General features: G+C 39.1%; 1 protein-coding gene across 13 annotated transcripts in view; it reads right to left on the bottom strand.

Annotated features, from left to right (window-relative positions):
- The window catches only part of Dmd (dystrophin), a 2,313,977-nt gene that overhangs the window by 22,096 nt on the left and 2,274,759 nt on the right, over positions 1-17,122 (bottom strand). For all 13 annotated transcript variants that reach the window (XM_075957213.1, XM_075957212.1, XM_075957218.1 and 10 more), the window contains 2 exons: positions 3,752-3,995; positions 2,816-2,939 (listed from right to left, as the gene is read on the bottom strand). In XM_075957213.1, coding sequence (XP_075813328.1) covers positions 2,816-2,939; positions 3,752-3,995 — 368 coding nt within the window. The remainder of the gene's footprint in view (positions 1-2,815; positions 2,940-3,751; positions 3,996-17,122) is intronic.

Consider the following 17,122-nt stretch of genomic DNA (forward strand, 5'->3'; position numbering starts at 1 on the left):
GAAGCCTGTCCTGCGCAGGCCTTCATGATGAAGAATGAAGGATATAAGACCACACTAACCACTTACCATTTTTTCTAGAAATTCACCTAACTCTTTTTTTTCTTTTTTATTTTATTTAATTTTTTTTATTGAGAAAAGGAAAAAAAAAGTTTCCCCCTCCTCCCAGCCTCCTATTCCCCTCCCCCTCCTCCCACCCTTCTCCCCCTCCCCCCACTCCTCTCCCCCTCCCCCTCCAGTCCAAAGAGCAGTCAGGGTTCCCTGCCCTGTGGAAAGTCCAAGGTCCTCCCCCCTCCGTCCCTTCCTAGTCATCTAACTCTTGAACCCTCATTCCTGCTTGGGAATTGTGAGGGTCAATTGTCACCTGGGCAGACTCTAGAACCATCTAGGAGACAATATGTAGGCAAGTCTGTGAGGAGGATTTAGACTAGTTACTTGAGGTAGGTGGTCTCTTTCCATTGACTGGGTTTCTGGTCTGAATACAGAAAAGAGACCTGTGAGCTAATCACCAGCCATCATTTCTCTCTGCTTCCTAACTGTGGATGGAACACGAGCAGCTTTCCCGAGCTTCTGCAGTCACACACTTTGATAGACTCAAACTAAGCCCAAGGAAAGCCTTTCACCCTTCAGCTGCTTTTTTATCAGGGATAACTCTCAGCAATGGGGAAAGTAACTAATACAAAATGTTCTAAAATTTCCTTCCCTTTCCCTAATTCTCATTCCTTTGCACGGATCAACTTCCCTTCTCTGCAAACGGTCGATCACTCATTGTGATCTAATCAGCAGTAAGTAACTTTCGTTTCCATTGGGCTCATTTAGATTTCATACTTTTAAGGATATCTTTCCTGAAGCCATATCTACGTCTCAGTCCTTTACCGCCCTAGCTGCTCAAATGGAGGTTGTCCTTCTTAGCTGTAACTGTCAACACGACACAGCTCAGGGCCACCTAGAAGAGGAGTCTCAGTTGAAAGATTGCTCCCACAGACTGGCTAGTAGGGATGTCTGCGGGGAAATTCTGACTGCTAATTGATGTAGAAGGGCCCAGCCTACTGTGGGCAGCACCATTCTTTGGCCAGAGGGTCCTGGGCTTTACAAGAAAGCTCGAGTGTGGGTCTGGGCCTGTGTTTGCTTTCTGCTTCAAGTTCCTGTTTTGAGCTCTAGCCCTGACCTCCTCCTTCAATGAGGGGCTATAAACTATAAACTGAAATAAAACCCTTTCCTCCCTTAGCTTGTTTTTGTTCCTGGGTTTTGTCATAGCAGCCCGAAGGAGAACAGAGCAGAGGTCTTCCCTAAAGCATTGTATCTAGACACCTTTGTTATGGATTTCTCATCTCCTGTCCTTCAGCACTCAAATCTCCGGACGTTTATTTTAATTCAAGCCGTCTGCCATTTCTCAAATGGATTATCAAAACCAATCAAATGTTACACTACCGGGGGCTAGAAAGATGGCTCCATGATTGTGATTAAAGCAGAGGACCAGATTTCAGCTCTCAGCAACCGTGTCAGTGGCTCACAGCTACCTGGAATATCGGCTCCAGCAGATCTAGGCTTTGAAGACACTCATACACACAGACACACACACACACACGCACACGCACACACACACACACACAGAGACACACACACACACACCCCAATATACATCTTTTAGAAATCATACAATAAAGGGGTTGGAAGTACAACTCTGTAGTGAAGTACAATATGCCCAAGGACCTTTATTAGATCCATAGCAAGCGGGGAGGGGGGGCACGACACACCACGACGACAATGACGATGAGGGAAAGGGGGAAGCTCCGCTTTATATTGACAACCAACTCTCTCTTCATTTCTTCCCCCTTACACATTGCAGCCAGTCTCAAGGCCCTAGAAACTCTGTTTACATGGAATAGTTTCATAGACGGCTCCTCCCATATCTCTCAATTGTGGACCCTTGGAAGGCAAATATCTTGGCCTAAACAAATACCCCCTAACTGGTGGACCCGTCTCGAAATATTTTCCTTTGGGCAGGTGCAGGTTTCAGAATATATCTTTTAAGAAATATCTTTTCAGATATTGTCACCTGTGAAATGATTTTCAAAAGCTCCCTGACATGAGATGAGCTAAACATCCCTTTCATGTGATTTCGTCTTTCCTCTGCAGACTGACGTCTCTCTATCTTTTGCTTGAAGTCTTAGCTGTTTATTTAATTAATCATACTGCTTGCTGTTTCTTGCCATTGGGCCAAGCCTCTTACCCTTATACCTTCATTTGTACGAGTCCTACTTGAGAAGAAGGGTCAAAGGATTACTTTACCGTTTATTAGTAAGCAAAATCCGTGCACAAATATCACAAGACAAATGGGTATTGGAACGAGCTACAGCCACCTAATCCACCGCTCGCTCATTCAGGGTCTGAAAGAGCCTGTGCTTTTCTCAACCCCGCCGTCTCATTTGGTCACAGCTGTGGCTGTTCCAAAAGAAAACTCGGCCTCTTGAATCAAAACGCTGCTCACTACTGGCTAGCGGACTGGTAACAGAAGTTCTATAACATATATAACATATATGTGTGGATGTTATGTGTATATAACACACACTTCAGGATATATTTGCTCTCTGATCCACCTTTTGGCATCCTTCAGAAATATTGAGCGGTCATCAAGCCTTGCTTTGTCAGGAACTACAGTGCCGCTCTGCTTTGTCCTGAGAGAGTGGGAAGTTGCCTTCTAAGCTATATGTGATATGAATATTAGACAATTTACTTCCTGATTTGAACTGGTAGCAGAAATTATAATTTTCTCAGACACAGAGGGTAACTAATTCTGGAAATAGCTGCTACTTACCCACAGACTCTGAAGTTTGACTGCCAACCACTCGGAGCAGCATAGGCTGACTGCTCTCAGACCTCTGCAGAGAGGTCGAAGGGGAGGACGCTGTGGTGCCATTCACCTTAGCTTCAGCCTGGGGCTAAAGTATGCGACAGAAAAAAAGTAGGGTTTTTTCACAATAAACTCACTAAAACTAAAAGAACACTATAGACAAAAAATAGGAACGTTATAGACACTCAGGACTCACTCAGACATTATTACCATTCCTACTTAGAAACCGCACAGAAGTTGGGGAATGTGGGATATTTTATTGCTGCTATAATTCATGGATATGCATTTGCATTTATAAAATGCATTTATAAAAATGCAGAAAAATATAGATATGGTAGGACAAGAATATAAGCCAGCAAATTAAGAGGCTAAAACATTGAGAAGGCCATGTAAGAACAGAGAAAATATAAAACTCCCAAGAGTAATGGAGAGTTTATATTCTTGAGAGGTATAAGTAACACAATATAAAGAACATTATTTGAAAACATGGAGCTTGCCTGGCTCGGGTCTGTTTTATGCCGTATCCTCCTATGTTCCCAGTGGAGGCACAAATCTTTACATTCTATGTTAGCGTTAGGAGAAGAAAACCCCAAAGCTATACTACAAAATATAACTACTGTCAGATAAGAGAAATTCATTTTAAACAGTCAAAACTTCATTCACAGAGAACGAACGGAAATCTTCTGGCATTTCCCTATAAAATGCATTTCCAATTGGTAAAAACAAATGAACAGAAACAAAAACCGAAAACATATGGGGAGATTAAAATGATACCAAAATAATATTGACAAGTACTTTAAAGCTTCAGTACAAACACCTGAGTTGTGTGTTTTGGTTTTATTTAAAAGAGGAAAAGTGAGAGTTTGTAACTCGCCAATATTAGAGAGGTGAGGGCCTTACCTGTTCCAGGAGCTGCCTCAGTCTGTGTAACTGAGACTCCAGCTGCTTATTGTGGTCTTCCAGGATTTGCATCCTGGCTTCCAGGCGTCCTTTGTGTTGACGCAGTAGCTTGGCCTCAGCAATGAGCTCAGCATCCCTGGGACTCTGGGGAGAGGTGGGCATCATCTCTGGAGGAGATGGCAGTGGGGACAGGCCTTTACGCTCATGCTGCTGCTTCAGACGATCATACTCTGCTTGTAGATTCCTATATGTATCAGAAGTTAAGAAAGAAAGGAAGAAATATTAATCACGTCACCAGATTCCACATAACTGGCAGACAGATGAAACTGACCATCACCAAACAAGAACAAGCAAAAGACAGGCACTAATGAATGGTTTGTATGATGATGATCTTACCGATGCTAAAGGAACAAAACAAAATCGGAAGCTTTCGACTGGTGTGTGAGGAGAGATGTTTTTCAGTTTTCATGTCATGCTAATAGTCTCACGGGTGCTATGTTTAGATAAGTAAGCAGCAGCAGATTTCATCATTTTATAATGTGAGATTAAAATTTTATGCCTCGATTCAGACTTTAATTTAAAAAATAAAAGTGTCAACAAAAATTTACAAGAATAAATGCACGCGTGCGTACACACACACACACACACACACACACACACACACACACACACAGAGTACACCATGTATTCATCATCCTGCTTTAATAAATTTAACACCTGCCATAATTTTTGTAAAACCTTTTCGGTTTTAGAGGATTTTTTTTTTATTTTTGCATGCATGCATGCATATTATGCTGGTATAGAACCCTGGGTCCTGCACATTCCAATTTTTTTTTAAGAAGTAAAATCCAGCAGCCAAACCTGAAATGACCCCAGTGCACCTTACCAAATCCATACCATACTCTCCTCAGCATCACCACTAAGGAAATAATGCCATACTGAATCCTATGTCCATCAATACCATGCATGGAGCCATGTGTTACCTTGAAATTAAGATGCACTTATTGCCTGTTCTTTACTTAGAAAAAAAGTAGTCATTTCATGTAACTCAATCTAGCATCACTACTTTGCATGTTCTTAAATCTTACATTTAAGAACTTTGTGCTGAAGAATATACATACCATTATGAAGTGCTTTTTGCCTTCCACATCATTTTTTGCAGCTGCATCCATGTTGGTACATAATAATTTGTTATTTTATTGATATTAAGGTTTTATCTTGTTGCTTGAATATGTCCAAGTTTTCAGTTTTCCACTATTACAAACCACGATGCAACGAAATTCCTTATAGCAGTTTCTTTGGATATTGGTTTAAAGGAGTCTATAAAACACATCTTGATGTGGGATTTGCCGAAGTGCTCTCCTAAACGGTTTTATCTATTTACTCTTTCAGCAGTAGTGGATGGAGCATTCCTTTTGCCACAATCTTATAAACAACTTGGTATTAGCAGACATTCACATTTTGGAGCATCTGATGGCTACATTTTAACCTTCACATTTCTGATCACTGGTGAATTGAACTTCTGTCATAACTGGCAGTTGAAATTGAAATGTGAAATGTCTCCCATATGCATGTTTTTTGAACACATTGTACCCAGCTGCTGGTGCTTTTTGGGAAAGCTGAAGAACCTTTAAAAGGGGTAAAACCTGGCTGTATGTATTAGGTCATCATGGGAAAGCCTTGAGACATTGTAGACAGGATCTGACTTCTGGGAAAATTGTTTTTCTCTATTAAAGTTATTGATATAGTATAGATGCCTATTCTTTGTAAGGTAATATATATACATATATATATGTATATGTATATAGTACACATTAGTTCATGCAATAATTTTTTTTAGAATTACTTATTTTACTTTATTGAGCCACCATGCAGATGTTAATAGCTAATCCTCTGCAAAACCAAGTGATCTTAACTACTGAGCTATTTTTTTTAGCTTATCTTGCTATATTTTGGTGTACAGTTAATTTTGTGAACATTCTATAGTATAAAAATAAATTTCAACATATTTTTTCACAGTTTTTGTTTTTATGTTTGGTTTCAGATAATTTTTCTTAGAGTTACATTATAAAACTTAAAATTGTGGGTCAGGCCTTATTGTTGATGACAAGATTTACATTAAACGTGGTGAAATCAAACTGATGCCTAACTAGAGCCTTCACTCATACTAACTGGTGTTCAAGGTACCGAAGGATACCCTGCATGCTACCAAAGCAGAAAGGAAAGTGATAACCCAACTACAGACTCTTTGATCTACAGTGGTGACCTGTCTGCACGATAACCTGATGTAATAGTGGCGGAAAAGTTGTAGAAGTAAACAACGACTATTTAATTTGATTTAAGGCTCACTCCATAAGATTGACCCCATGCCCGATACTGCTCAAGTGGCCAAGAACCTAAGACTAAATAGACCATGAACCCATGAGAAAACCAAATACTATCGTGGTAAAGGAACATAGCAATAAAATGACTCAACGATATTTTGATTTATCAACAGAGCAGTGTTTTACCCAGACATCATCAGAGAAGACTCCTTCTCCTGTACATGGAAACAAATATAGAGACTCAAAACTCGATAATGTGCATCAAGTAAGAGACTTTGGGATACTCAGTCTTAAATGGGATCTATCAAATTCCCCCTCCCCAAGTGCTCAGGAAGCTTTGTGGAGGAGGACGTCGGAAGATTGAAAGAGGCAGTAGGAACAGGAGACACTGAGGAAAAAATGCCTTCCATATACAATAGTATTGACACACATATGAACTCGCAGAGTCTGTGGCAACATCCACAGGGCCTTCGGTGGTTTAAGCCAGATGGGGTCCTAGTGTTGAGCAGGGAAGTGGACAAACACCCATCACTAACCCAGGAGCTATCTCCAACAGACAACAGGTCACAAAGGAAAAAATTAGTTTTTTTTTCCAATGGAGTCTCACTGGGTACACAAACCACACTTAAAGGCAGGCCCAATGCCCAGAAGTAGATGGCTAATACAAAACAAATTCAATGGTACTTTTGAAGGTTTTTTTTGTCTCAAAATGCTTTATGTGTTCATTTTTTTAACCTCACAGATCTTTTACTTATATGTTATGGTTTCTGATTTTGTGTTTGTGTGGGATTTTTGTGTGTTATGGTGTGGTCATGTCTGTGTCTGTATGTGTTTCTTCTGCTTTCCCTTTGGCTCATTTTTTTCCTGTTTGTTTGTTAGTTTTTCCCTATTCTGGTGTGTGTGTGTGTCTGTGTGTGTGTGTGTGTGTGTGTGTGTCTGTGTGTGTGTGTGGTTGCCTATTTGTTTACTAATGAGGGAAAGAAAGGGTGTGGATTTGGGTGGCTGGGGAGGATCTCAGAAGAAACTCTGATCAGAATTTAGTGTATAAAAAATCTATTTTCAATAAAAGTTAAAATGATATAAAAACCCCATGGTTCCAAAAGATGGCTTAACAGGTAAGGTTTGCAGTCAAACTTGATGACCTGAATTCAACCAGTAGGACTCAAATAGTGGAGGGAACGAACTTCTACAACTTGACTTCTGACATCTGGGTATGTGCTATTGCAACACATTCCGTCAAAACACACACAGGAATGGGATAGAGCTCCTCATTATTATTGTCTTATTCTATAATATTTTATATTTACAGTACTGTGTATTTCACTTTTTTCCTCGTTGCTTTCGAATGCTTTTTGTTGTTGTTTGAGATAGAGCTTTGCCATGTAGCCCTGGCTGGACTGGAATTCTCTAAATAGACTAGGATGGCCTCAAATTCAGAGATTTTGCTTCTGTCCCCTAGTGCCTGGATTAAAGGTGTGGGCCACCATTAATGCTTACTTTTTACTTTTACTATTTTTTAATAAGCACATTTGAGATACATTTTCAATTCTGGGCATCAAAATTTTATATATGTGTATATTTCTTTACTTAATTCAGTTGCTTATTTTGTAATGTTCATGATTTTTAAATTCAACCAATAGTGATTTAGAGGTACAGATTTTATATTTCCAACCACTTTATTAATCATTTTAGTATAGTTTCTAATTCAGTTGTATTTTATTCAGAGAATAGCTGCATGATACTAGTCCAACTATAATCTAAGTATAGTTCATAAGCACTTTTTTAAATGGGTACTTAAAAATGCATGTATGAGGCCAGGTGTGGTGGTACATGCCTTTAATCCCAGCACTCAGTAGGCAGACACAGGCAGACCTCTGTGAGTTCAAGGCCAGTCTGGTCTAAAAAGCGAGTTGCAGGACAACCTGGGCTGTTACACAGAGAAACCTTGTCTCAAAAAGCAACATCAACAAAAAACATATATGTTGCTTTTCAAAAGACAGTATCTATACCTAGAGTGCATTAATTTTGTTTACATTGTAGGTAAGTTTACTAAATTTCTGATTCCATTCAGTTAGTCAATTTCTTAGAGCAAGGTTGAAATACAAATGATTTGTTTCCCCTTTTGAATCTATTACAACCTACTTATGTGGGGATTATGCAGTTATATGCATAAAGATTTAGATTGCTATTTATTTTTTCCCTCTATAACTAATCCACAATATTACAGCATACAAATATTCCAATGCTTTAGGATTTACTGAAAATAGAATTACAAACGAGGAACTTGGCACTTGCCTGTAGACTCTTGATAGCTTTCTTCTGGTTACAAAACCTAGCAAATCAGATTAAAGATTTCAGCTGTTCATAGATATTGTTTCATCAGGCAAGATAAATAAAGAGATACAGGCTGTGAGCAAGCAGGAGGTCTTCTACTGAATGGAAATCCAGTAAGCTAATCTCATGAATGAGTTAGAGCATTAGGGAAATGTTTTGTGCTCCATATTAGAACAGGGGATGCCAAGATTTCCTAAACATTCAGTGTCAGAAAGGTAGATTTCACGATGAGACAAAAACAAGACCTAATATACTCGTAGTCCATTCTTTTTATAAACTTATCTTGTACCAAGTAGCACAAACTTTTCAGGAATTTAGTTAAAATCATGAAGGAAATCAATGTTTGATCTTTTTTGATGTATAAGGAATAGAATCGTCAGTTGGCACTGAGGAATATCCTATTGCAATCAACCTTCAAGAGCTGTCTGTAAAGTGTGATTCATAGCAATCTACATTAGTAGAGCAGGGATGAAAGCTTCATGGAAGTTAAGTTTACTTTCTTTCAGCAAGATACGCTGTCCCTCTGGGTCTGAACCAGATGTATGTAGTTGTCTACATTAATTAAGTCCCATTTGTGAGCATTTATCAAGGCATCAATGAAATGTTTCTCGGAAACTAAGCATGTGTTCAGAACAGCCCATTCCACAGCACGTCTTCCTTCTCCTCCCTTGCAGTTACACACACGCACACACACATGACACACACAAAACAAGAAACAAAAATCTACTTTGGAGGCTAGAGAGATGGTTCAGTGTTTAAGACTCAGATTTGTTTCGTAGCACCCACACGATGGCTCACAACCGCCCTTAATCCCCATTCAGGGGATCCATCATCCTCTTCGGAGCCTCCATGGCCACCAGGCATCCATTCGGTACACTTATATACATGCAAGCAAAATACTCATACACATAAAATAAATAAATATTAAAGAAAACTTTTTTCCTTGAAACGGTACAACTGATGATACTTTTGTGTAAAATTTTATTAAAGCTTCTTTCTACCAAATGGGGTCACCCATGATGTTCTTCACTGAAGCACACTGTTTTTATACATTTATTTCTGGGTAATGTAACAAAGTTATGACTATGTTCTCACTCACTGTCATGAAAGTACTGACAGAAGACTATCTCATCTGGGGACATATTCCTTGGGTTCCAGTTGTACACAAGCCTCTCTTTTTGTAATTTAGCATATGAGTGTCTCTGTTCAGACTCTGGCTTGAAGGCATGCTTAAAAATATGTCTATGTTTTTCGTTATATTTTCTTTGTCTAAACTTATTCTCTCTCTTTCCCTCTCCCTCCCTCCCTCCCTCCCCCTCCTTCCCTCCCTCCCCCTCTCTCCCTCCCTTTCTCTTCCTCTTCCTCCCTCTTCCTCCCTCCCCCCCCGTATGTGTGTGTGCAGTGGTTTTGCAGTTACCCCCATTCATCATTTCAGTCTACAGCCATATCTTCTATTATAGCCATCTATAATGAATGAGGCAGACATCACACATCTCACCACGAGGCAGTAAGTAGATTGCTTCAGATACTGCTTTCAAGATTGTGATGCTCACCTACCCACTACATTCCTTTATTGTCCTATGGTCTATGCATTAAGCTCATGTCTGTATTTAAGTTGTAATTCAGTAAAGCAATCAAAATGCTCACGCTCAAGTAAAAGTGTGTATGTGTACACACACACACACACACACACATATACATACATGTAGGTATATTTTTGTGGAGGCCTGATTTCAAATAGTAATCTTGATTCTGATAACCCACTTTGTAGAAGGAATTTTAAACAGTTTTATGATATCAGGAGCCAGAAGACCACAAATTCATTTCACTTATTGCTCTCCACTATTTGCTTAGCATTATTTTTTTTGCCATTTCTGATCCACAGAGACATTTATGTAGTTTTAAAATCCAGCTATGTCTTTCTCATTTTTCATTTCATATATTAACTGCTACTAGATAAATGGAACAAAGGAAGATTCCTTAATATAAGAGCTAATCTCATCTTAATCAGAGGATATTAGGGATTTTGGAGATATATAGTCAAGGTTCTCTTTATTAGTTTACTACTCCAAAGTGACATGAGTCTAGAAAGTATTCTCCTGCTAAATAAAAATGTGATAAACACATAGCTCTTAGTCCAGTAAACAAGTTGATTATATGGTTTACAATTCTGGGGCTTTCAGGTGACGTATCTTGCTTCAACAAGAGTTCTGAAGTTATGCATGACTCAAGGAAAGTTTCTTTACAAGGTCTCATTTCTGTAGCTATGGATGTCTTAGAATTCACTCTATAGCCCAGGCTAGCCCTACAGCCTACAGAAAAAGTTAGTTTCTTGGCTAACAACTAAATAAAATGCAAAATTGTTTAAATCTAAATTATCTTTTAAAGTATTTATAAAAATTCAGGAGATTTATCAAGAAGCAGTAAAGCATATGAGGTTGAATTGGAAATGACTTTTAAAAACATTTAAATTAAAAATTTATGTGTATGAGTGTACGCCTATAAATATCTGTGTATATATATATATATATATATATATATATATATATATATACACACACACACATATATATCTGTACACCATGAGCATATCTGGTATACCTGGCCAATAGAGCCTTAGGATTCCCTGGAACTGGAGTTACAGATGGCTGTAGGCTGGCATGTGGGTACTGGTAATTGAACCCAGGTACTCTAGAAGAGAAACCAGTGCCCCAAAACCTTGAATATCTCTCCTGCCATGTGGAGATGAGTTTAAGTGATATTTTGGTTTGGGGTTTTACTTTGCTTTATTTTGGTTTTAAAACAAGGCTTTATAATGCAGTTTAGGATTCCTGAGAACTTAATGTGCAGGCCACATTGGCCTAGAACTCACAATCCTTCTGCATTAGAAGCATGTGTCATAATGCGGGGATTACCAAATGTTCTGGAACAAATAAAATCATAGTCACAGAGTTGTTTGGTTGTAGTTTTGCTAGTGATTCATCAACAAAGGTCCTTAGCTCAATGCATTTTGCTCTCAAAGTTAAAATTATTCATATACCTTTGAAGTATATTATAATGCTAGAATTCTTTAAGGTTTATTATTTTTAATTATAGGGGAGGGGCTATGTATACATGAGTTCAGGCTCCTGTGGAGATCAGAAAACAACACTTGATTCCCTGGAGCTGGAGTGAGAGGTAGTTGTAAGTTACCTGACATTGGTGCTGAATGAACTCAATCCTCTTAACCACTAAGCCATCCTTCCAGCCTCTAGATTTTTTAAATACAGTATTTATAACGCATGTTCGGAACTATAAATGACTGATAAGACACTACTATATAACTTCCATTCTAAGGTAAGAGGTCAATTTTGAGACAATGTTTTGCTATACAGTACCAACTGGCCTGGAACTCTGGCTCTGTTCCCTCTACATCTAAATGTTGGGTGTCATAAACATGTGCTGACTCCCAAGGTGAGTTGTTTTAATGTTTTGGCACAAACACACACTTTACTCATTTTCATAGCTGCTTACTAATTTCTATTGCTAACTGATACATTTCCTGAAGCCGTACATCTCACCCCTACTGATACTCTAATTGTTAGGATGAAGTCATGGAGCGATTTCAGTACAGATGAATATATGTCAGGGATCAGATAATAACTCCACAGAGAATCTATTTACATTCTTGATTATCTTGTAAATTGTATTTCTCTGGTATCTCCCTAAAGAACACTAATTCAAATTCATTGCACAAGACTTGTGTCACTACAATTTCTTCTTGTAGCCAGTCATGCTAAAAAAAAATGTTTCCCATCCATTATTAATTTCTTATTCTCTGTAGAGCTAAAACAACCTTCCACACTACAACTACACAGTTGTAGCTGATTCATTTTGTCATAAAGTATACAAACATGAATACCCAGATACAAATTTACATTTTAACAAATTTCCTAAATACCTAATGGACAGAAAAGATGACTCAAATTGGCATGACCTTATTGCCTCATCTCTACTATTTGGAAATGCCAAAGTACTTGGACTTTTTAGTAGTGATTTACAAGTATCTCTATGGCAATGCTACCTAGCACATATGATAAAGAAAATATAGGCCTTTGTAATTTCCACTTAACATAGGCCATTTATTATCTAAATGGAATTCCCCTACTAAGAGTAATTATACAGTTATATAATTATATAAGTAAATAAAGGCATTTTTTCCCAGTGATCAGTGAATTCTTAATCAGTATTGTATGTTACACTTTTATACAGTCTAAGATCACATAGAGTCTATATGTAGTATACATGGGAACAGAACAGAGAAATTAGGCTCTACCCTCGTACAATATTAAAAACAATGGAAACATATCCACCAAAATCTTTATTGAAGCAAATATAATAAATCATATAAAATATAAGAGTCACTATACACTTAGTGAGTTAGTACTTCCTTTTTTAAAAAGGCATACTATTTTGCCAGAATGATGCATTTGAAAACTGGAAACTGCATAAACCCTTTCCATCATAACTCAACTATTTAAAGCTATATCAAAACACTTAATCAAGCGCCAAGTCAAAAAAGCCCCTAGACCAAACAGAAGAAGATATTCATCTGACTTGGCATTACCAATGTTAATTAAGGAGAATCTCATGGAGTAGGAAATAAGAGTATGCATATTTTAGACTTGCCTTGAGCAAAACAGTAAAAATGGGAGGACGCCCCCAGGCTTATTTCTAATCCTTTTTTTGCTTAACAGAGTCCCCCCTTTGAAGAAATCACAGAGTTCTTAATTCCACCCCTTTCCAACTGAAATTTACTACATTTAAAGACAGATCTTCTAGAAGAAACTTAATACTTACTGGATTTTAGAATAATGGATACTTTTCCCAATAATATATACATTTAAAAATAGATGTCAAAGCATTAACAGAGAACAAAAAAAAAAACATCAGGGAAAAATCTGAGCAATATAATAACTTTTTGACACCTTGTCTTTCTGTTGTCTTTCGCGAAGCTTGGCAGAGGAGGGAATTAAAGCAGGATTTGAGAGATAATCTTGGCATCTAAAAAGACCTTGATTTACTCCCTGCTGAAACTAAGCAACTGATTTAAGCACTAATCTCATTATGAGGTTTAAAAAGCCGTCAGTATTACTGGCCTGTATTCTGTATGTAAATCATATGCCAAGCTTAGCCCATACCATGTATTCCACAAAAGTTGGTTACTATTACTATTGTTGCAACTGCTGTTATTCTCCTCTTCTCTCTCTCTCTCTCTCTCTCTCTCTCTTCTCTCTCTCTCTCTCTCTCTCTCTCTCTCTCTCTCCTTCTCTCCCTCCTTCCCTCTTCCCCCCTCTCCCTCTCTCTCTGTTTTGTTGTTTTGTTTTGGAATTTGAAATCTCAGGTGTGCTGTAATCTCCCTATCAGAAAATAGTGCTTAGATAGCGTTAAATGAAAGCGATCCATGAAGATGTAATGAGCTTGGTAGAAAATGTAAATATAGTGCTAGGAAAGGGATTTAGCCTTCTAAATCTGACTGGTGTGTACTTGGATCCTAGCCTCTAGCCATGTTGAAATTACTACCTCCAAACTTTGCAACTATTATGCATTTCCCACCATCTGTGTTTTAGTAATGTTTATCAGGGATGCGCATTTAGAAAAAAATGAAGTTACTGAGTTAAAATCATTACGATGGGAACTCCTTGGGTTTAATTAAATAAGGTAGGTGTGCACCAAAATTGCCAGATTATACCCATTAAGTTACTGTTAGAATAACATGCTTCAGTCAAGTTGACTGGGTCAATGTGTCTAGATGTGCTGTGTTTTCTGAGTATGCCACTGACACATTGATCATAGAAAATAAGACAAAATAAAACCCCAAAAAAACGAAAACAGAAAAGAATTTGACAATATTAACTGGCTTTACTTTTTGTCTTTACCAACTCGCATTCTTCAAAAATTCATGATTATGTACTGATGTGGGAGTATCATATATCAATCTGTTGATTTCATTGTTTAAGCAATAAAGAAACTGCTAGGCCCATTTGATAGGCCCACCCTTAGGTGGGTGGAGTAAACAGAAGGGAAGGCTGGGAGGAAGAGGAAGTGAGGTCAGACTCCGCAGCTCTCGTCTCCGGAGCAGACGCAGGAGAGACGTCATGCTACCTGCTCCAGGGAAGACGCACACCATGCCCCAGCTCCGACCCAGGATGGACTTAGGCTAGAATCTTCCCGGTAAGCGCACCTAGGGGCGCTACACAGATGATTAGAAATGGGCCAGAGCAGTGTTTAAAAGAATACAGTGTCCGTGTAATTATTTGGGGCATAAGCTAGCCGGAGCGGGTGGCTGGGGTATTGGGGAACGCAGCCCCACCGCCCATATTACTACAAATGGCGCCCAACGTGGGGCTAACTAAACCCACTTAAAAAACCTGAGAAGTCTTAAAAATAAGGGAGAGAGAGTTTAACACAGATTTTTGCTGTTTGTTGGTGGCGTGCTGTAGAGAGATTTCCTGATTCGGCAACAGCAGCAGAAAAAACGCTGTGTCATTTCAAAGAGTGGCTTCCTGGGGCTGTGCCGCCAGTGCAAACTCTGGCTTTATGTTTGTGTTCCCGCTTGGGATCGGAAGGAGAGTGCTCTGGGACCCTGCGATGACTCAGAGCTCCCCGCCTGCTCCTGGGCAGAAGGCAGAATCAGGCTTAGGCAGGCGGCAGAGCATGGCGGATTCCTGCTGCCATACAGAGACGTGTTTTCAGACTGCGTAGTGCTCTGCGTGTCAGATCTGGATGTAACTTGGATGAAAAGAATTTCTGTGCTGCACGCTCAGTCTCAGAATTAAAGTGCTGAGTGCCGCTCCTACCTGGTAGCCTCAAGAGGCTTCCTGACTCAGCTTTAGCTGCAAAACTCTGCGGCTCATTAAGAGGTCCTGCCACAAAACACTTAAACAGTGTTGATGAAAAGCTGAACACATGCTTTTCGGTTTTCAGCCGTAGCAGGAAAAAAGCTGTGCCGTTTAAAAATGCCGGCTTTCTGGGCCATCCTGCCAGGGCAAACTCTGACTGTTTGAGGTAGAAGGGCCGGCTACCGAGAGAGGACTTGGGTGTTGTCTGTTGTAGCTTGTTGGCTGGCAGGGACCTTGAAATGCTATAAACATGGCTACAGCCAGTACCTCAGCCTTGAGGCTGGAAAGCTAAGAAATGGACTGGATCTAGCTGGCAAAGCCACGCCTTTAGTCCTACTGATATTGCTTGGTAAATTAAAGGCTCTTGTGGTCAGAAAAAGAGAGATATACAGTAAAGAGAGATTCAAAGACAGAGAAAATTTCTGCATGGTTTAAAGTGTGTTAAAAATATATGCAAGCTAAAAGTTGAAGTTCTTAAAAAAAAGGAAGAGAGTTGTTGTGTGTCTTAGTACACACCTTTAATCCCAACACTTGGGAGGCAGAGGGAGATAGACCTCTGTGACTTGAAGGTGTAGTAGTGTACGCCTTTAATCCCAATGCCTGGGAGGCAGAGACGGGCGGATCTCTGAGAGTTCAAAGACAGCCTGGTCCACAGATATACGCTCAAAAAGCAAAAAGTTAACTTAGGAATGTCTCAGCTTAGATTCTTAAGCGCCTAATGATTTAAAGGTGCAAATCAAAAGTGCTCCTGGATAGTAAAAAATTGCAGATTCACAATAGGACAGATTCAAACCACTGAATGAGTCACACTGTTGGATGAATGTACGTAGGCTTGGGAGAGAGAAGAAAAAGAATATAGAGAATAAAGTTAATGGTTTTAAAAAAAAAAAGGTAAAGTCTTTAAAGAGACAGAATAAAGTAAAGTGATAGAGTAAAAATAAGCCGTGTAAAGATGAAAAATTCACAGAGAGTCTGGATTCTTTGTATTATTGTGTTTTCTTTAAAATTTTTGACTGTGAAGGAGCTAAGTACAGAGAGACATTTCATTACATGGGCTGCCAAGCTAAACCAGAATGGATATAAGGGTATTACGATTTCAGAATTTGGGTCTAAGGATATGATGCTTTGGAGAGAGTCTTCTTTTGTTTTCACAGAGGATGAGACTCTATGGATTTCTTCTATTCCGATTTGGTATGATGGACCACGTCCTCCTGAAGGGTTGCTGTGAACATCTTCAGAAAATTGCCTTGCTCAACTGCCAACTGAGATAAACCTGGCACACAGGTTACACCCTAAAATCATTAACGACGCCCCCATTCAGCAGGAAGCAGTTTGGAGAGAAAAAACTGCGCCCATGTTCCCAAATATGGTTTATAAAACATTCTTTTACATTTAAAGGGGGATATGATATAGACATGAATAATTTGCATTAGTATAGATTTTGCTTTATTGATAGAGATTTACGGTCAATTTTGTTATATGTATAAATGTTTCTGATGTAACTTTTACTTGATAACTGTTTTGTTATATGTAATTTTGCTATGTTAAGGTTAAAGCCTTCCTTTTTTTGTTTAAACAGAAAAAGGGGAAGTGATGTGGGAGTATCATATATCAATCTGTTGATTTCATTGTTTAAGCAATAAAGAAACTGCTAGGCCCATTTGATAGGCCCACCCTTAGGTGGGTGGAGTAAACAGAAGGGAAGGCTGGGAGGAAGAGGAAGTGAGGTCAGACTCCGCAGCTCTCGTCTCCGGAGCAGACGCAGGAGAGACGTCATGCTACCTGCTCCAGGGAAGACGCACACCATGCCCCAGCTCCGACCCAGGATGGAC

Source organism: Microtus pennsylvanicus, chromosome X (genome assembly GCF_037038515.1).
Source record: "Microtus pennsylvanicus isolate mMicPen1 chromosome X, mMicPen1.hap1, whole genome shotgun sequence".
Classification (NCBI taxonomy): Eukaryota; Metazoa; Chordata; class Mammalia; order Rodentia; family Cricetidae; genus Microtus; species Microtus pennsylvanicus.